Source organism: Hesperophylax consimilis, chromosome 31 (genome assembly GCF_061612785.1).
Source record: "Hesperophylax consimilis isolate HC1 chromosome 31, BYU_Hcon_1.0, whole genome shotgun sequence".
In the NCBI taxonomy this organism is placed as follows: Eukaryota; Metazoa; Arthropoda; class Insecta; order Trichoptera; family Limnephilidae; genus Hesperophylax; species Hesperophylax consimilis.
In genome coordinates, this window is record NC_142866.1 from 14343557 (window position 1) to 14364888 (window position 21332).

The 21332-nt window shown below is 36.6% G+C and overlaps 1 protein-coding gene across 1 annotated transcript in view; it reads right to left on the reverse strand.

The window, feature by feature from the left end:
• Nucleotides 1-21332, reverse strand: part of LOC149409489 (solute carrier family 7 member 14) — a 231573-nt gene that overhangs the window by 51750 nt on the left and 158491 nt on the right. Inside the window, exons 3-4 of the mRNA XM_089649803.1 lie at nt 11496-11649; nt 8113-8240 (exon numbers count right to left, since the gene is read on the reverse strand). Of these exons, the coding sequence (XP_089505929.1) occupies nt 8113-8240; nt 11496-11649 (282 nt within the window). The remainder of the gene's footprint in view (nt 1-8112; nt 8241-11495; nt 11650-21332) is intronic.

Below are 21332 nucleotides of genomic sequence, written 5' to 3' on the forward strand. Positions count from 1 at the left end.
GCCAGATTTGTTCCCCTTATATGATCCTTGGAGATTTTAATGCACATTCCCCTTCTTGGGGTAGCGAAATAACAAATCGTTCTGGCCGCAATCTTTTAGATTTTATTGATTCCCATAACCTATGTTTTTTAAATGACGGATCTCCAACCAGATTCACCCCCCCTCATCAACGAAAAAGTGCTGTTGATATATCTCTTTGTTCGTATTCGTTAGCATCTAAATGCTCTTGGGACATCCTAAACGATCCCCTCTCTAGTGATCATTTCCCAATTATAATCCGCTTCCACCATCAATTTAACACTTATTCCCCCCCAGTTAAAAATAATCTCAAATTTAGAACGAAAGATGCGAATTGGAGCACTTTCTCTTCTGAACTAGATAACCTTATTAATTTAACAAAATCGTCCCCGGGAGACATCAGAATACAATGTGAGACGTTTCCTTCTATGGTTATAAATGCAGCAGAAAAATCCATCCCGAAACGCAATGCGAACATTAAAATAAAACACTCTACTCCGTGGTGGGACGAGGAATGCACTCGCTCCGTCAACTCTCGAAAAAAAGCAATTTCCTCTTTTCGTAAGTGCATGTCACTAGAAAATTTTTTATCAGTTAAAAAAGCCCAGGCAGAAACCAAACGAATTTTGAAAAATAAGAAGCGCGCTGGATGGCGGAAGTTCTGTGAGAACTTGTCTCCGGAAACTCCCCAGTCTTCAGTTTGGTCTAGCTTAAAAAAATTCGGATCATCGTATTCTCCGCCGAGAATCAAACATATATCAGAAGAAATTCTTATAGGATTTGCGGATAAAATAGCCCCCCCATCAGTTGCCGGATGTGAAGAAATGCCTTCTATTAAGCCGTATCCATCCCACTCTAACTGGCTAGATGCTCCTTTCTCCATTGATGAGATGAAACGAGTGATAAGAGCCCTTTCTGACTCTGCTCCGGGTCCCGATGGAATATTTTATAGTTTCATTAAATCATTTTCTGATATGGCGGTTGAATATTTCTTATCTCTTGTTAATAATATGTTTGAAACAGGACTAATTCCGGATGATTGGAAAACTCAAAAAATCATTCCTATTTTAAAACCTGGAAAAAATCCATCTGAAATTTCGTCTTATCGGCCTATTGCTCTTTCATCATGTTTGATGAAAGTAGCGGAGCGTTTAATAAAAAACAGACTAGAGTGGTTTGTTGAAAGTCAAGATATTATCTCACCAAATCAGTATGGTTTTCGGAAAAAGAAATCTACAATGGATAATTTAAGTTTGTTCACAACTGATATCCGAGTTTCTCAATCCCTAAATTCTTATACATTGGCCACATTCCTTGACCTTTCATCAGCTTACGATGATGTTTTACTGAATGTTTTGAAAGAGAAGCTAATTAAAAAACAAATCCCCCCGAAATTGGTCCAATTTATTATTAATTTGCTCACAGATAGGTCCATTATTATTGAGTCTTCCTCTAAATGCTTAAGGCGCAAACTATGGAGAGGTTTACCTCAGGGTTCTGTTATCAGTCCTCTGTTGTTTAATATTTATATGAGCGACCTAGACTCAGTCATTCCTTTTTCTATCAAGCGACTTTACTTTGCGGATGATATCCTTATATATTTGTTACATAAAAATATTATTCTTGCAGCTAAGGAAATGAATTTGGCTTTACAATATATTAAAAGCTGGTTGTCAATGAATGGGATGAACCTGGCGGCATCTAAAACAAGGGTCGTGGCTTTCACGCGCAAAAGAAAAATTCCCCACTTCTCAATCTCTTTTGATAATGTGCCTCTACAAACCGCTACTCAAATCAAATTCCTTGGTCTTCTTTTGAACCATAAATTATCCTGGCTTCCACACATTCAGATAATTTCTACAAAGTGTGAAAAGGGACTTAATATGATGCGAGCAGTTTCCAGAGTATGGTGGGGATCTCATCCTACCACTCTTAAATTAATGTATAATTCCCTAGTTCGGAGCCACTTGGATTACGGCACATTCCTTTTTGACCCCCTCCCTAAATATTTAGATAAGAAAATGGAAAGAATTCAATCAAAAGCCCTCAGAATGATTATTGGAGCTATGAAGTCTTCTCCAATTAATGCGCTTCAGGTGGAATGTGGGGAGCCTCCATTATATTTCAGAAGGCAATTCCTTGCCAATAAATATATTTTCAAGGCTTTATCGTTATCACATCATCCTATTAAACAAAGTCTTAATCGGTTAAGTGTTAATTTGAATTCTAACAAAAGATTGAGAGAAAAAAAATGTTTTCCTCTCCTAATTAAAAGTTTTCATCTCTATAATTCTCTGTCATCTTCACTCCAATATCTTCAAGAAGTTCCCAATCTCCCTATATACAATATTCCATTTAAGGCAATCACTTTTATGCCAAACACAATAACATCAGACTTTCGGAAGAATATTTTATCTTCCCCAAATAAATTTCAAAATGTGGATGACTGTTTTAAAAGCATTGTGGCTTCAAAATTCCCTGGATTTTCCATCCTTTACACAGATGGTTCCAAATTTGAAAATAAAAGTTGTGGAGCATCGATATATAGTCCAGAATTCAACATCAATCTCACTTATAAATTACCGAAAGAAGTCTCCATATTTACAGCTGAATGCTTTGCAATTGAACAAGCGCTAAATCAAATCCAGGTTCTCAACATTCATCGAGCCTTACTATGTACTGATTCGCTAAGTGCTCTAACTAAAATTATGTCAAATATTCTATGTTATCCGGAAGACAGTATTATATGTAAAATAAAAAATCTTCTCAATTCTCTAAGTGAATCTGGGTTTGAGACGATATTGGCCTGGGTCCCTGCCCATTTGGGTATAGAGGGTAATGAGATGGCCGATTCTCTCGCCAAATCTGGTTCAGATTCCGGAACTATCCCACTAAATTTTAGAATTCCTATCTCCGATGTCTTCCCGATTCTTAAATCCAACATGACTTGTGCCTGGGAAGAAAATTGGGCAGTCTCCAAAATAAGAACTGGATCTTTCTATGCTGGAATTCAAAACCATATCCCTGCTAAGCCATGGTTTCACGGTAAAAAACTTTCAAAACGATTCATTTCATGTATTTCGAGAATGAGAATTGGTCACTGTTCAATTGCATCTCACTTGGCTAGAATTAGAGTTTTGGATGATCCGGTCTGCCAGTGCGGTGTGGAAGAGGAAACCCTCGACCACGTTTTTTTTAACTGTAAAAACCATTCATCTTTCAAGAACATATACCGCCGGCTTATTAAAATCACACACCAGTCCCCCCTTAACATTTCATACCTTTTATCTCTTAACAATTCTCGTGTTCATACAGCTTTATGTAAGTTTATTAACCTAAATGAATTCAACATTTAATTTGTTTTAGTGATCTAAATTAGTCCAATATTTAATTTGTTTTATTATTCTCCCAATACATATAATTACCGAATTTTTTTATCCACTTTAACTGTTACCGGCACAAAGCACTCTTTTCAGGGTGAAATGCCTAAAACCAAAAAAAAAAAATAATAATAATTTATATTATTTGGAGAATAGATTCCCTCTCATAGAAAATAAACCATGTATCGGTCACATATTTTTAAGATTAATTTAAGTTTAAACATGTTTTTGATAAGATTGTTCTTAAAATATTTTTTCACAGAGTTTACTGTTTGGATTTTGTCATTAACACTTCTAGTTTCATTCGGCAGTCGATTGAAAAAAGTTCTTCCTTGGTAAGTATAATAATTTTGTGCAAATGAAGTTTATAACTTTGGATCACGTTCGGTTTTCAGTTATAAATTGGTATTTTTTGAATGATTAATTATTCGAAGGATTTTAGCGAAACTAGAATATTTACTTGTAAATTTGATGAATCGTTCTAATTCTGTGAAAAAACCCGGCCTAAATGATTTTTGTCTGTCACTAAGGGCCGTCTGTTTCAACGCTAGCTATAGTAAAAGTAAGAATAAAAGTAAATGCTAAAGTTAAATTTCACCATAATGCGTTTTTCAATCAATTTAACTCCTGGTTTTACGTCACTTTTAACTTTTGTTTTAACTTCCCCAAATCCGAGAGTTACTCGCGAGTTATTCGCGATTCTCGAGTTACTCCGCCATTTTGACAAATTTGACAGTTCTATAGGTATAAAGGTTCTTCTGTTGAGTGTTGTTACGAAACAATTATTAATCATGATTAATATTATCGAAGATGACAGTAGTGAAGATGAATTCGTCATGCAATATGTTTTACAGCGAAAGCCAAAAACATTTCGACCCCGTGTTAATAATATGGTCATTTGGGATGATTCCGAATTTTTGGCACGGTATCGCATGTCGAAAGAGCTTGCAAAATTTGTGACGGATCAAATTGAGGGAGATATTACGACTACTGGAAAGTAAATAAAATTTTTCCGTGTAATATCGTATATATTATAACAGGTCGTCATTTATTTTTAAATACCCACAGAAATATTTTTCTAGGAACAAAACAATGTAATAAAGTATATCTTTTTTCATAAACTTTGGTATAAAACTTATTATTATATTAAACTCTGTATATAATGTTTCAATATACATATTATAATTGAAAAGAAACTATGTAATAAATATATTTAATATTAATATACTTTTACAAAGTTTGGTTGGAATTATTAATCAAAGGAAACTAGCCCCTCCAATACTCTCAAGAAATTATTCCTAAAACTATAAATCGATCTTCATCATGTAAGTAAAAAATAAATTCTGAAATAAAAAATTCGAACACAATAACAAACAAGAAGTCAGAAGAGGTTATAATGACGCACAACAAACTTCTGTATTTTGACAGTCACTTAACCAGAGATCATATTTAATCTTCGGTGTGGCCGTACCAAAAAATAATGCCGTGCGTTTTTCCACGTAATTTCGAGGAATATTCTGCATTTTAGACTGGCCACACTAGTAACTGTTACTTTTGCATAAAGGCACTTGAAACAGCGCGCGGTCCGATTTAACATCCTTGTTACTTTAACTGACAGTTAAATTTTTAACTTAGCTCACGATTTAGCATTCTGTTGAAACAGACGGCCCTAAAAAAGTAAGTTTATCTCCGTCTTTTGTCTTTGCTTTTATATACCAACTTATACTTTATTAACTTACACATTCAACATTCTTATTCATATAACGTGTTGCAAGTAAGTCCGTTATTAAATAAATAAATAATAACATGACGATTCGAACGCGTCGCTTCAACTGCGACCATCCGACCCGGCTACCGCTTGAAGTCCCGAAAGCCCTTCTGGGTGGAAGGAGAGAGGCTCCTCCGATTACGTCTCGCCCCAGAAGATAGCTGGAAACTTGAGTGGCAAACGGCAAACGTGGGAAATACCCATCTCATACAGGACCCCACCGAGAGACAGCCTGAGTTCTTATTGCCTCGCAAAACCTGGTCCGCCAGCAATAAGTTAATGTGCTCCCATAGCCACTGTGCCCACATGATGCTCAGATGGGGCCTTAAAGTAGGCGATGTGTGAATGTGGTTCAGTGCAGACCACCGAACAAGTGGTCAACGAATACCCGCTCCATTCATTCCCCGGCGGGATTGATGAGGTTCACATGGCGACGCCTGAGGCCCTAGAATGGCTCGCAGACCTAGATGTACCCCTCCGACCCCCCCACCATACGAAAGAAGAAGACTGCAACCAAACGCAGACATTGCGGGGGAAACCTTTCTCTTTTTTTCACCCACTCTTGTTATTTCAAACTATTTTATATGACATACAAACAGCAACTCCTAAGAGTAAAATGATAGCACTTGCAAAAACAAATGCACGTAGAGCAAGATTGTCACCCAGTAATGTATTTTATTTTATGAATTGCCTCACAAGTATAAATGTTTTGGGATGTTTTAAGAAATTTCTTAATGTTATAGCTGCGATTTGCTGCCAATTAAGGATAAGATGTCGCACTGTCTGGGTATTTCTTCCTATTTGGTCCTTATTAAAGATGAACCTTGTTTAAAGAGGACTTCTGCATTTTTATGCATTTAAGATAAATGGTTGGATATCGACTGTAAAAGTGTAATATTTATTTTTAAAAAGAATTAATAGTTTTTAAATGTAATTTAGAACCACTGGTATAACTTCACGGTCTTGAGTTGCGGTTACTGCGCTTGACATATGCGAGAGACGTAGATTTACCTAAGCGATTTTATTTTCGCTACGTTGACACAAGGATATTAAAAGCCGAGGTTTAACACTTTATTTTTTTTATATTATACGCCTTTACGGACTTTTACAAACATGTAACATACATATTAATTTAGTGGAACATTAATCGCGAAGTACACGTATATGCCATTTAAATTATATGAAACCCATGCAGAAGAATAATATTATGCTGAAATTAATTATTTTTACTAAGGTGTGTTATTCTAGCCTTTTTGTAATTATATCACATATTTAAATCTAAGTAAAAGCGAGTATCTAAATGACTTAGTCCTGATATTGTTGTTGCATGTAAAAATAATTTTAGTTCACATGGTTCTAGTTGGTTTATGGAAGGTACTTATGCTGAGTAAATGAGGGCTGTCTACAATATATTTAACAATTATAGAAATTAAAGTCAAGTAGAAAACTAGTTCTCTATCTGGGAGTTTTAATAATGCTAATTCTTTCATCGAATGGTTGTAATTAATGATTTCTACAGGTAGACCGATTTACTGGTATACTAAAATTAGGACTGCTTGGTGTCGTTTTAGATCATCTAACTGTAAGTAGGTTTATTTTCACTATGTAAACTGAAGACGATGGAAAGACGTTTGAACCGTCAAGTGGTATTGTTGAAGGTAGCCATACTGGCTTAAGCTATTTACTTTTGGGTGTTGCATTCAACCGACATAGGTATTTTCTCTAACTCGCCATAAAGTAATTAGTTGCTATGTCTTCCCACCAGTGATTAAATATTAGATTCTATCAATTAATAAAAAAAAACTATAAGAGTTCTCAGAAGGATGAAATAATATTTACCCCTTAAAGTCATCACTTAGAAATTTTAATTGGAGTTTACACCAATGTATGAAGTGGCTCCGCTGGTGTTTTTCGTTTAAATGATAAGTCAAAGTCCAGTCAAAGTTTTCCTTTTATAAGAAATGTTATGTTATGATAGTCATAATTGTTTCGCGAATGATAAATACTGCAGTCAAAGAGTACGGAGTGCCCCAAACCAATACAATTACGACTGTCCCAATATTGGGAAAAAATGTGATGCGGAATTAGGAAAGTTAAACACACCAAATGTAATTATAATTAAAGTAAAAAGTTTTAACTGAAAATGTCAGATATTTTTAAAGCGGGGACGATTTTCTTTCGGTTAAGCGGTTTAAAACTAAACCTTGAACATTCAGTTCGGAACATTTTCTAACACGGGACCTTTGCGGAAAGGGGTCATCACAATCAGTGAATGTGTCGGCTGTTGGCTGCTGTTGACTGCTATAGACACTGACCTCTTTATTTAGGTATTCCTATTTGTCACTTAGGATTACTTCTGAGTGCGGTTCAAGCCTGGCTTCGATAACTTCGGAAGATGGAAGTTGTTGGATGGAGTTTTAAGTAATAAAAAGTTATCTGAAAATTTAACTCAATTTCTTTTACGGTACTCGATAAAAAAATACAATTGTTGCGACCAGTTTCCCGTGATTTAGTCAGACTTTATCAAAAAATGGTTATTTTGAAATCGTAATTATGCTTCTTTGCTGTGATTGGCTTTAGGTTTCGACCATTGAGAGTTAAAATTCCATCCGGTGAACAGTGGAGGGGAGACAACGTAAATACGAAGAAGCGCCACCACCGCAGGAAGCGAACGAGTGTGTTCCTTGTAACATTTGCGTTCAATAAACGGTTTGATAAAACAAGCCTATCTAGAATCTGCGTTGCCTTCATTGCAGTCCTTCCGCGATATTTGACTTGAGTCATGTCGCGCCGCCGGTGACGAAACAAACACTGAATTACTGAGGTGCCTTTTGACAACTGTTTACAAGTTAGTTGTTACACCGTGTTACGTCTCATCTGTTCTAGAGAGCAAATGTGGATAAGCCACTCACTCTAGAGTTAAAAGACGAGGCGACGAGGACTCACCAGGTACTCTAGGATCATGTTCCAGCCGATGACGAAGGCGATGAACTCGCCCACGGTCACGTAGGAGTACATGTAGGCCGAGCCCGTCGTGTGCGGCACTCTCACCCCGAACTCCGCGTAGCAGGCTCCTGCAACAACGCATCACAACAAACTTATATTACATTATACAAGTACATACAAGAGAGATAACCAAGAGTTGTTATAAATAACGTTATTGACATTTCTACTTATCAATATGATGCATACAACCTTTAAATGTAGTACCTGCATTGATACTACGAGTGGACGATAAAGGATAAATCTGCCAAGGGGGAGCATGTGATCCTGTAATGTTTTTGCATATGAGACGAGATGGACAAAGGAACGAAAGATATTGCCTATATATGTGTAGGCATTAAACATGCTACTTTTAGAGAGATATTGCCTGTGTAAGTGTATGCATGAAACATGCTACCTTTAGAAAGAATTCTACATTATTTTAGCAACTCCCTAACCTCGAAAAGTGAATTTATTTCTAAGCAATTTAGAGGAATGCTACCAGCAGAGTCCGGGATGAGCCCACAGTTGCTGATAATGACACACTTTGAGAAGACTCATATATATTGGAATTGTTGTTTATTTGACGGACAGTTACGCAATACGCTTCATGGCTTGGCCTATTTCAGTATATCGCTTGTCACGGGAATGGCCCAATGGGAATGTATGGCGAGCGTTATGCTGAAATAGGCCAAGTCAGAGAATGATCTGTCGCAGGCTTTATCATATCAGAGATGTTTCATAATTCCTATACGGCTATTAACTATCGCTTACCGGTTTTAATTTCCCGTGACGGTTTTTAAATAGTTACCTATGTCCTACTGTAATCCTTACAACTATTTTTTTTCAAAAACATTGCGATTGTTTTTATTTTCTTTTTCAAAAATATGTATTTAAATTTGCTTTCGGGAATGAATGCAAGTCTTGGAAGTGTAAATTAAACCGAATCGAGCTGAAACTTAGCAGATAGAGTCGGGTATTCTATCGGTGGAAATCACTTACATTGACGTAGGCCCCGAGGGAAAGTATTTTCTCCAAGGCAGATTGCTGTTCCAAGGAATCAAATGATAATATTTGCATCGCCTGTTAAATGTGGTTTCCTCAGACGGACTTACGAATATGTACAGTCTGCTCCCGGACCAGAACAAGCCGCATGTTTCTGTTTCACCGTCTCAGTTTTTGGAAGTCTGTCGCAGCCGGAAATAGCGATCGCTGAATTATCTACGAATGTTGGCGTCGGCTCTTCCAAATAATATGTTTATATCATGATTTATTTTTGGTTTATTATGCCGTGATGCATATCCGGTTTAAGCAGCCAAAGTTTCAGATAGCGTTACATTGTTCACCATCAGGGATGTGACATGATTTTTAATTTATTTTACACCTAATCAAAAAGGTAGTACCTAACACTATCACTGATCATCGAGTCATCAACAAGTCGTGTCAACTCCTATTTAATAATAAGTGAGCTGTTATGTTTGACAAATCACCGATAATCTCAACAAACAACAATTAAATTTGCTATCGAAAAGAATTTCCCTTGTCAAGTTTTCATCGGTTCAGTTATCTTACAACCAACATTCAAAAATTAATAGAGTTTCGGAAAAACTAAAAAAACTGTTTACTTCTTCAATAAATTGCGAAATATTACGTCAAGGCTCTAAAGATATTATATTATTAAATGCTCTACGCCATTCTCATTTGGAATATGGAATAATAGGATCAGTGCCATAAAACTACTATACATAACTCAAAAATGCATCAGGTAAATAGAGAAGTTAAATATACCAAAGTATATTTATATATGTAAAACTACCTTTGGACAGCCCTGATTTTTTAAGCTGTTAAGTCATATAAGATTTTTATTTGAGAAGCGGGTAAAGGTACCGCCGCCCAAGGAACCATTCGTTGGGAAGCGGGTAAAGGTACCGCTGCCCAGGAACCCATTCATGGGATAACCTACAACTCTGCCATAGTGGTTCGATTATTTTGGTGACTTAGCAGGGGTGCCCGGGTTCGTGGGGTGAGGATAGTCTAGGTCTGTGTCTGTACTATGTAGCGGAACGGATTTGGAGAGACTGGTTTAGGGATATCTTTTCACCTCTGCAGCATGAATCAATCGACCCACCTCGCCTTGCACGGCAGTGGGGAGGGTGAACTCAAACTTTCGTCACTCCCAGATTCCAACCCACCCCTCATACCATATTAGTAAGTAGAATAAGAGGTCGCTAAAGGACTTGAGCCAGTGTATGGTTTATAAACAAAAGCTGAATAGAATGGTATTTACCGGAGAAGACGCTGGCGAGCGCCGCGATGATGAAGCTGATAACGACGCCGGGGCCGGCCGCGTTGCGCGCCACCATGCCGCTCACCAGGTACATGCCCGTGCCCACACAGGACCCACCCCTCATACCATATTAGTAAGTAGAGTGAGAGGTCGCTAGAGGACTAGAGCCAGTGTATGGTTTATTAACAAAAGCTGAATAGAATGGTATTTACCGGAGAAGACGCTGGCGAGCGCCGCGATGATGAAGCTGATAACGACGCCGGGGCCGGCCGCGTTGCGCGCCACCATGCCGCTCACCAGGTACATGCCCGTGCCCACACAGGACCCACCCCTCATACCATATTAGTAAGTAGAGTGAGAGGTCGCTAGAGGACTAGAGCCAGTGTATGGTTTATTAACAAAAGCTGAATAGAATGGTATTTACCGGAGAAGACGCTGGCGAGCGCCGCGATGATGAAGCTGATAACGACGCCGGGGCCGGCCGCGTTGCGCGCCACCATGCCGCTCACCAGGTACATGCCCGTGCCCACACAGGACCCACCCCTCATACCATATTAGTAAGTAGAGTGAGAGGTCGCTAGAGGACTAGAGCCAGTGTATGGTTTATTAACAAAAGCTGAATAGAATGGTATTTACCGGAGAAGACGCTGGCGAGCGCCGCGATGATGAAGCTGATAACGACGCCGGGGCCGGCCGCGTTGCGCGCCACCATGCCGCTCACCAGGTACATGCCCGTGCCCACACAGGACCCACCCCTCATACCATATTAGTAAGTAGAGTGAGAGGTCGCTAGAGGACTAGAGCCAGTGTATGGTTTATTAACAAAAGCTGAATAGATTGGTATTTACCGGAGAAGACGCTGGCGAGCGCCGCGATGATGAAGCTGATAACGACGCCGGGGCCGGCCGCGTTGCGCGCCACCATGCCGCTCACCAGGTACATGCCCGTGCCCACACAGGACCCACCCCTCATACCATATTAGTAAGTAGAGTGAGAGGTCGCTAGAGGACTAGAGCCAGTGTATGGTTTATTAACAAAAGCTGAATAGATTGGTATTTACCGGAGAAGACGCTGGCGAGCGCCGCGATGATGAAGCTGATAACGACGCCGGGGCCGGCCGCGTTGCGCGCCACCATGCCGCTCACCAGGTACATGCCCGTGCCCACACAGGACCCCACTCCCAGTGACGTTAGGTCCAAAGTCGTCAGGCATTTCTGTAAACAACACACACTGATATTATTTATTCATTTATTATAGCCCTGTTAACTAAACTGCCTCAGTAAAAATCTTTTGTAATTGCTAAGTGATAAATTAAAGATGTCCACTGACTCTGTATAATTATTTCCCTCCATAAATATTCTGGGAAATGAGGAATACATTTGTTAGTTAGTCCCAGAATTTTTGCAGTATTACGTAATCGGAATTATTTGATAACCGTTATGTAGTGTATCATTGTGATCGCGACTATGTGCGGTTGGGACAGGTGCTCGGCGGTGGATCACTGATTGCAGGGCACCGCGAACTGCCGACGTGCCCCTCAACCTCTCTCCCTCCTGTCCAACGCGCAGAAATAGCGACAGCAACTCTTGCACTAGGCCCTAGTGGGCATGTTTCTAAACTACGTATATAATGTTCATACTTCGTGTAGGGCGCGGAGCAGATTAAATCTTTAAGTGGCTTTTTTGAATTTATATCTGCGTTGTATACAAATTTCCCCAATGATGAATTCCTTCTATTAGGAGACTTCAACATATCACATGCCCCATGGCTTCTGCCTTAGACCGCAGACGGTGCTCTATTACTTAACGGATCCTCAATCGATGCACTTTCTTCAACTCTCTCTGATTTCTTAGACTTTACTGGCTTCCGTCAATTCAACAACCAGCTTAATATAAACGAACGTATTCTTGACCTGGTAATCTCGAGTAACGTGTGCACGGTAAGTGGGTGTAATACTCCACTAGTGCTAGAAGATGCACATCACTGTTCCTTAGAGTTGGCGCTGCGCATATCCCGCGAGCCTTCCCTCCAAACCCCGCGCTCGCGCACGGTCCGCTCCTATCACCGCGCTGACTATGTACTGATTAATAGCGCCTTGGCAGCCGTTGACTGGACAACGACCTTAAACAGCAGTAATGTAGACTCACTCACAGCGCGTTTCTATTCCGAATTAAATAAGGTAATTGACGCACATGTACCATCCAGAACAGTTAACATAGACTCTAGATATCCTCCGTGGTACAGCTCTGCCTTAAAAAAAGTAATTAAAGAAAAACTTAAATTTCATAAAAAATACAAAATTTATAACCGTTACTCAGACTATCATACTTTCTCTCTTCTTCGAGAACGACAAAAGTGCATGCAGAAAGTATGCTATGACAATTTCATTAATATGGCCGAATCTAATATTAATACCGATCCAAAACATTTCTGGACATTTGTTAAATCTAAGCAAAAAAGCTCTGAACTACCTAACAATATGTATCTCAACTCTCAGCATGTATCGGGTGGGGAAGCTATAAGTAACTTATTCAATATACATTTCCAATCCTCCTTCGAATCCCCCACCCCGTGCACCTCGTCTACCACTCGAGTATATAATACAAACACCTCAGTACTCAATCTAAGTAATGTTAATATGGACGCTGAATTAGTTTGTAAATATCTTAAATCATTAGACCCTACTAAAGGCAGTGGGCCTGATGGTATACACCCAGTGTTTTTAAAGAATTGCGCTGGTATTTTATGTTATCCGCTAAGTCAAATATTTAAAACCTCACTGTCTTCTGGCATTTTTCCGCAGCAATGGAAAAGCTCATATGTTGTACCTATATTAAAAAAATGAGACAAGCACAATATTGAAAATTACAGACCGATCTCTAAACTAAATGTAATGGGTAAGCTTTTTGAAAAAATTGTTTACGATAATATTTTTCCTTGTATACGGCCACACATTATTCAAAATCAACACGGCTTCATGACCAAAAAATCAACAGAAACTAACCTCTGTGAGTTTGTTGACACAGTCTTTGTTGCTATGGATAACGGATATCAAATAGATGTAGTCTACACAGACTATTCCAAAGCCTTTGATAAAATCCGACACAGCATTTTAATTGAGAAAGTCGAAGCAATGGGTATACACGGTGACCTCCTTCGTTGGTAGCCTCTTACCTCTACAATCGTACACACGCTGTAACTGTTCAAGGGTTTTGCTCTAGTTTCGTGCCCGTAACCTCAGGAGTACCCCAGGGATTTCAACTTGGCCCCCTTTTATTTAATATTTTTACGAATGACGTTAGCAAAATTATCCGTAATTCTCAGCTATACTTATATGCTGATGACAAAAAGATAGTCAAAATCATAAAGTCTGAGATGGATTGCATAGAACTCCAGCATTACCTTGACTCTCTGGTGAATGAATATTGTTTAAAAAAATCACCTTCTTTTGAATGCAGACAAATGCAGCGTCATATCTTACTCTCGAAAGAAACACACAATATAATATCCCTACAAAATAAAAAAAAACAAACTCTTAAACAGGGTAAATGTGATTAGAGATCTTGGAGTCCTAATGGACAGTAAGCTGCTTTTTCAATCCCATATCGCGCATATTACGTTGAAGGCTTTGAAAATGCTGGGATTTATACTTAGAGTATGTTCAGTTTTCAAAAATCCACAAACATTTAAGATTCTTTACATATCTTACGTCCGAAGCCACCTAGAGTATGCAGAAACAGTGTGGAACCCTCATAGTTCTACATATATATATACATCACCTGAAACTCCCATCGAATTTATATAAAAATAAACCATGCAACGTCAACTCAATATTTTAAGTGTGTGGCAACGATTAGTTTATAATACCTTAGTGTTTATTTATAAGCTAAAAAACAAAATGTTACCTGACTATATGTCAAAGAATGTTAGAATTAATAGTGCAGTTCATTTATATCCTACGAGAAACTGCAACGATTTTAGGCTTCCTAAAACACACTTATCAGAAACACAAAACAATATTTATTATAAAGGTTTTAAAATGTTCAATGAACTCCCGGTAATTGTTAAGGAAGCTAAAAGTCTTGCAGTTTTTCGTGGATTATGTCTCAATGTTGTTAAATCTAAATTTTAGTATGTAAGAAGAAAATAATATTGTAGTAGTCATAGAAAATAATATATTAGGTATAAGATGTAAACTCTTATAACTAAATAAATATACATAAAAAAAGAATTTGCAGTTCCCCAGGGTTCTGTACTGGGTCCCATTCTCTTCATTCTATATACTAATCGTCTCGAACGACTCATTCCCTCAGCTGGCTTTGAATCACAAGGCTACGCGGATGATCGTTTGATTTTCAAGTTTTGCTCCCCAGATGAAAAAGACGTCCTTAAAAACGAGGTGGTTAGTTTCATTGACACGGTTTCAAGTTGGATGTCTGTTAATAAACTCAAACTTAATCCGACAAAGACGGAATTTATTTGGATAGCTTCTCCTGGAAGACAAGCCCTCATCAACTCCAGTCCAATCCGTATTCAGAGTACAAATATAATCCGTTCTACGGAAATAAATTTTCTAGGTTTCACTTTAGACAATTGTCTTTCTCTTGAATAGCAAATTTCAAAAACTGTAAGTGCTGGCTTTTTCCATCTAACGCAGATAAAATCAATTAGGAGATGCCTTCCCTCTGATCATCTCATAAATTCGTTCGTTGTCTCGCGTATGGACTATTGTAATAGTGCATATGCTGGCCTACCTAAAAAACAATTCAACAGAATCCAGTCCGTTTTCAATGCTGCAGCGAGAATGATTTTTGGTGAATCTAAGCATTGTCGTATAACCCCGCTTCTAAGGGATCGTCTTCATTCGCTTCGATGCCCTGAAAGAATAGAGTTCAAGATCTGCTTAATGACCTTCAAAACATTGCAGGGAATGGCGCCAGCCTATATATCGGAATTATGTGTCCGAAAAAACCTAAGCGATAGACAGCTTACTCTGAGGTCAGGAGATCTAGATGTTACCAATCGTTTAATCGAACTTTCTCGGTCAAATCGAGCTGTTTACTATGATCGCTTTTTTCGTGTAGCTGGCTCACTCATTTGGAATAAACTTCCCCCAGCCCTTACCAATATACAAAATTTGGCTGAATTTAAACGGGTTTTAAAAACAAAATTATTCAAAAAATCATATTTAATAATATAAAAATCATTTATATTCTCATGAATCTAAGCTTCTTTTCAATATACTATAATAAGCCAGGTTTTGAAGTTTCCGGAAATCGTTTGGTTTCGGTTTCCTCCTTATTGTACTTTTATGTTTAATGTCCACCTATTATATAATATTTTAATGCTTTCCTGTTTTATATAATATTTTAATTTTAAAGTTCTTATTTTTCATGCACTGTTATTGTCTTTTATTGTTGTCCTCTACTAAAATAGCACTTTTATTGTTAAATTTTATTCTCTGCTTTTGTGCAAACCGTTTATTCTTTATTTCATATTGTGTTATTAATTTTTTTTAAAGGAACACAATAGGAAATTTTATTTTTAAGTTTATTATAGTAAAGCGCACTTGAAGTGAAACAACACAAAACTGCGCTATATTAATACTATGTTATTATTATTATTATATAAATCAAACATAGAAAGAGTTCAGAAAAAGTTTTTGAAATATGTCTCTTATCGCATGCGAAATGATGAAAACAATGTGTCCATGAACCTTAAAACTCTTGATCAACGCCGAGATATCAGAGACCTAGTAATGCTATATAAAATAATCCACTATTTTATTGATAGCCCATACCTTTTACAAAATATTCATTTCAGATGTCCATTGAGAGTAACTTGATCTCCGGACACATTTTATATTCCTAAGAGCAATACTAATTATTTTGAAAATGTATTTATAAGAAGAAGCTGTAGCACCTTTAATAGATTATGCACAAATATCGATGTGTTCAATACGAGCCTCAGCAGGATTCATAGCATTCCTAAGAGAGTAGCGTTCGATCGTTGCGGGAAACTTAGTAGTGTTAGTGTGTGTATTGTTTTTGTATGGGTTGAATCTCTAGTCTTTTTATTTTTATTTTTTGGAGATTTTCCTTTTCTACTAGTTATTATATATATTGTATTGTATTAATTATATTCATATGTTTTTCTAGCTATATATAAAATGAATCTTCTGTGGAAACTTTACTGGTTTATGCAACTTTGTAAAAATGATTTGTATTAAAATATATTTGTATAACTGTTTGTTTCCCAAATAAAATAAAATAAAATAAGTAGTAGAATCCGAAAGCTTATCAATGCAAGCTATTAAGGAAAATGCAAATCATTTTCTGATTTTTTATTGAAATACTAAGTTAATGAAAATTCTTCTGTCCGATAAATTAAGCATGTTCATTTAATTTTAAAGCGGGTTGCAGTTCAACAAAACTACTGAAATACCCTTTACAAAAAAATATTATTTTGTATCTTTTCAATGGCTTGTACATGATTCCTTTTTAGTATAAGTTCCACTACCTCACTATGGCACCTGTGTACCTCATTGCTTGAATTCTGTGGGATATAAATACAGCCCACATTATCTCTTTATTCCTGGCCACATTTACCCGTAGGAAGATTTGCTCCAGTTGTTCGCGTTTTGTTGTAATTAAGTTTGATTTATATTTCTTTCAGGCGGCTATAAAGACCTCACTACCTATGCTTTTAGTACTTGTCAAAATACTTCTGCCTACTCTACGCACGTTATGATTAATAAAACCTAATCATTGGAGTAAATATTTTGGTCCAACCAAGTTTATGAAGGAAAATAGGAAAATATCATACCCAAACATTAGTTGTGTGATCTGAAGTAAAGTTAATTTTGTTTTAAGGCCTCTCACATTCTGGTAAAATACTTTCAAATCATTTGATTTTATTCTATGAGAAATCATTATTCACTAAACGACGCTTTAGGTTTAAGCAAAATCACATTAGATATAATATACAACTTTCTGTAGCTTAGGGGGTGGGGCAGTCTTTGATCCAGTGTTGTGGGAGACCGGTTTTAGAAAGAAAATACATGTTTAACAAAACCGGAGATTTATCCTTATTGAGGCACACATTGCGGTTATGTCCAAATTTAGCGCAGTGAGGACAGGTGACTACTTTAGCTTGGCATTTGGAAGCTATGTGGCCGCATACTCGACAATGCTCACATTTCAGGCTATCGCCCAGTCTCTCACACGTTTTGCCAGTCTACTGAATATTTTAATAAATTTTTATTTTTTTTTATAAATTAAAATCAAAATTTCCTCTCGAATCATAACATTTGTAGGTAGGTACATACCTACACACTTAATTAAAATAAACCATTTATTTTATGTTACATTTAAAAAAATTCAAATAACATTTTAAAAATACGATTTATACAAAGAAATCAATGTTATTATATCAATAGCCTTTTTTAAAAAAAAAATCTTTCTTCAGGCAGGTAGGCACCACAATATTGAAAAAATATTATTTAGTAAGATTATTTAACAAAATAATCTTTACCGAACCATTAAAACTGTTACTATCTTGAAACGGAAACGGAATGCACAAATTAAATTAAGAGACAGATGAAAAACAAAATGGTAGAGTTAAAACATGAGCCGAAAGGTCTCATCTTTCAAATCGGTATTAGTTCATACTTCTAGGGATTTTCCGTTTAGTGAAAAGGATGGAGCGACTAAGACAACGCGTGTCTGTCTCTGGCAATAAATAATGACCTTCACAATATAAGAAGAGAAGATATCAACGGAAATATTATTATTAGTTAATAATTATTCTCATCCGTCGGTTTTTCACTATTATGTAGTGTGTGTTACCGATAACAGATAATAAAAGGACAGAAAGAGGGATATTATTTTTGCAAACCCTAGATAACTAATCGCTCGTCGAGGCGACGACGCGCTACTCGGCGAAATTCGAAATCACCTATTTCCCCCGCTCCGCGATCTTGAATATTTCATTACCTTCCTAATTTGAGTGAACAGTGCAGCACGTGACGCGATTGCGGCCACACGAATACTAGGACGTGCCCTATGACCATCTCGTCGTCCGCTGGACGAAAGTTTAGTTATAACGTACGTACATTCATATATTATTACATTTATTGTTAATGTTGGCGAATCTACTATAATAGAAGCTCCGGTTCTATCTACGTCAAACGTGCAAAAAATTTGCTACCTGTGTCCATCCAAGGCCCGGAGGATGACCAAACACCGTTGCACCAGATGTAGAAAGGCTATTTGTGGTCCACATAATTTTTTTTTTTTTATTTATTTTTTTTTATTGCCGGTAACCCGGGCGTTTATTGACATCAATATTTGTTTACAAATTATGTGCGCTACCCGACTCACTAGACAATTTCTGTTCTGAGCCATAATGTTGACATTGTTGCCAGCATTCCGAAAGTAAAATAAATTATATAAAATTCACTCTATGGAATAAAAACCCTAAGTATTGCTGCAAGAATTATAAAAAACACATCTAGTTCTGTTATTTAACACTTTACAGGTTTGAGAAAATTCAATATTTCTTTAAATGCAACTTAGGATATTTATCGAGACATTTTTGCCCTTTCGATTACATATTTAATAATGAATATTAAAAATTTTCGATAACTATTAACTAAATATGAATTATACCTAATCGTTTTTATTTTTATTTTAGCTCCCTCCCTCAAACATTTGTATTTACATATCTCCCGTTCAAACAATTTTCTTCTTCGTTTTGAACACTCACTACGGAACTTTTAAAACAAAGATTCTCGGTCAAACCTTTCTTGAACTTAAAATGTAAGTATATGATAATGTGATGCTTTTCCGTAACGAATAAATAAATAAAATAAAACATTTGGATGGTACATAAACCATTACATGCCATTTATCTTACACAAGTATCTTAGTTGCCTCCAGGGCCTGTTTCACAAATGACAAAATACTGTAATATTAATAATTCGTAGTGGAGCTTAGCGTTGCATTCCGTCCATCAATTTGGAGTAGTAGTGTGGCTCGCCACGTGGCACCGCAACCACTCACTAAACAAAAGGGCTTTGGTCACTCAAATGGAATCTGCTGGCCTTGAAAGGGAGAAAGATTTATGTCGCCCTGTTAAGCTATCAATGTACCAGATATTTCCAACAGAGTGTTGGATATTTTCAGTACCGCCATGGTGAAAGGCCGTCATTCAGAACCGAAGTTTTGCTTGAAATGGCTAAAGTCGAGTTTAGCGACCCGACCTAACCTAACCCAACCCTTTTCTTGCTCGATTCCTCTACCGCTGCTTTTAATACTGCCTCACAACATCCCCCGATTGGGTATGCCATATACTCACTGGCTCCGGGCGCCAGAAGAATCTTAAAAAAGTATTTTATTATATATTCATAGAAAGCCAGCGCCCTTGAGGTGATTTTTCACAAAAACGGCGCTCTACAAATTATCCAATTATATTTTTTTTTTATGCTTCCGATTTTGTTGTCCGGGTTAAATCTTCCCCATAGGAAAAACTAAACCCTTCCACTCACTTTTCCACAAATGATCAGCTAGTCAATCAACACTATGTAAATGCATTATATAAGTAAAATAAATACAAAACAATACAAGAACAACAACACGTCAACTCACCAGATATCAAATGGGAAAAAAAATTCACCGTCTCCAGATATTTTCATATCAGAGGGTTCGGCTCGGTAGAACTTCTAACAGGGCCTATAAATCCTACTGATCCCTCAACATAAATATTTAAAAAATCTTTTGTTATCCTACATGTATTCAAAATGACCGACTTTTGCATCTTTATATATAAATTTTTTGATAGATCTAATACGCCTAAATTTTTAATTAGAGAGCTAGGTATAATGCCAGTAGCCGAAATAACGAATGGTAATATTTTTATAGTCTGAGAATGCCAAATTCTTTTTATTTCATTTCCTAAATCTGTGTATTTTCTTATTTTTTCGCTAACAGATTTTTGAATATTACAGGAATTTGGTATAGCGACATCAATGATATAAGTTATTTTTTTAATTTTGTCATGTACAACTATATCGGGTCTATTATGACTAATCGCTCGGTCTGTTAGTATAGTTTTATCATAATATATTTTATAAAATTCGTTTTCTAAAAATGAATTTGGTTCGTATTCATAATATGGTATTATATTACGGCAGTCAATCAAGTTATGTTTAATTACCAAATTTTGGTGAATTATTTTTAAAACTTGATTGTGCCTAAATGTATACTCGGACGGTGCTAATATAGAACATCCCGATATAATATGTTCTATAGTTTCCGGAAAAGCCAAACATTTTCTACACAAATCATCTATTTGATTTGTATCTTTTTTTTTTTTTTTTTTTTTTTTTTTTTTTTTTTTTTTTTATTCTAGATAAAAGAAAATTACATTTTTCACTTATTTAACTAGAAATAACATATATATTACACATAAATATATTACACACTGATATTATTCACTTTCATTGTTTTGTTGATTGAGCATAAAACTGAGCAATTTTTTTTTAAATGTACCTATACTTTTTTCATTTTTAATTTCGTCTGGGAGGCAATTGTATATGTTGCTTCCCTCGTAACCAATGGATTGCTTGCCATAATGAGTATGTATGATTATATGATATTATTATATGATATTATATTATTATATTATTATATATATTATCTTTGATTATATGCTTTCTATAATTTTTAGTATTAATGACTCTATCCTGAATGGCAAGCATAAATCCTTCTATTTCTGCGCTCAACTCTCCAATACTCAACCATTTGTTTGACGAAAATTTGTCAACATACGTTTGGTTGAGATAATTGAAGTGTTTTGCGTGTAAAATTTTATTTGACCAGGAATCTAATATTTCCCG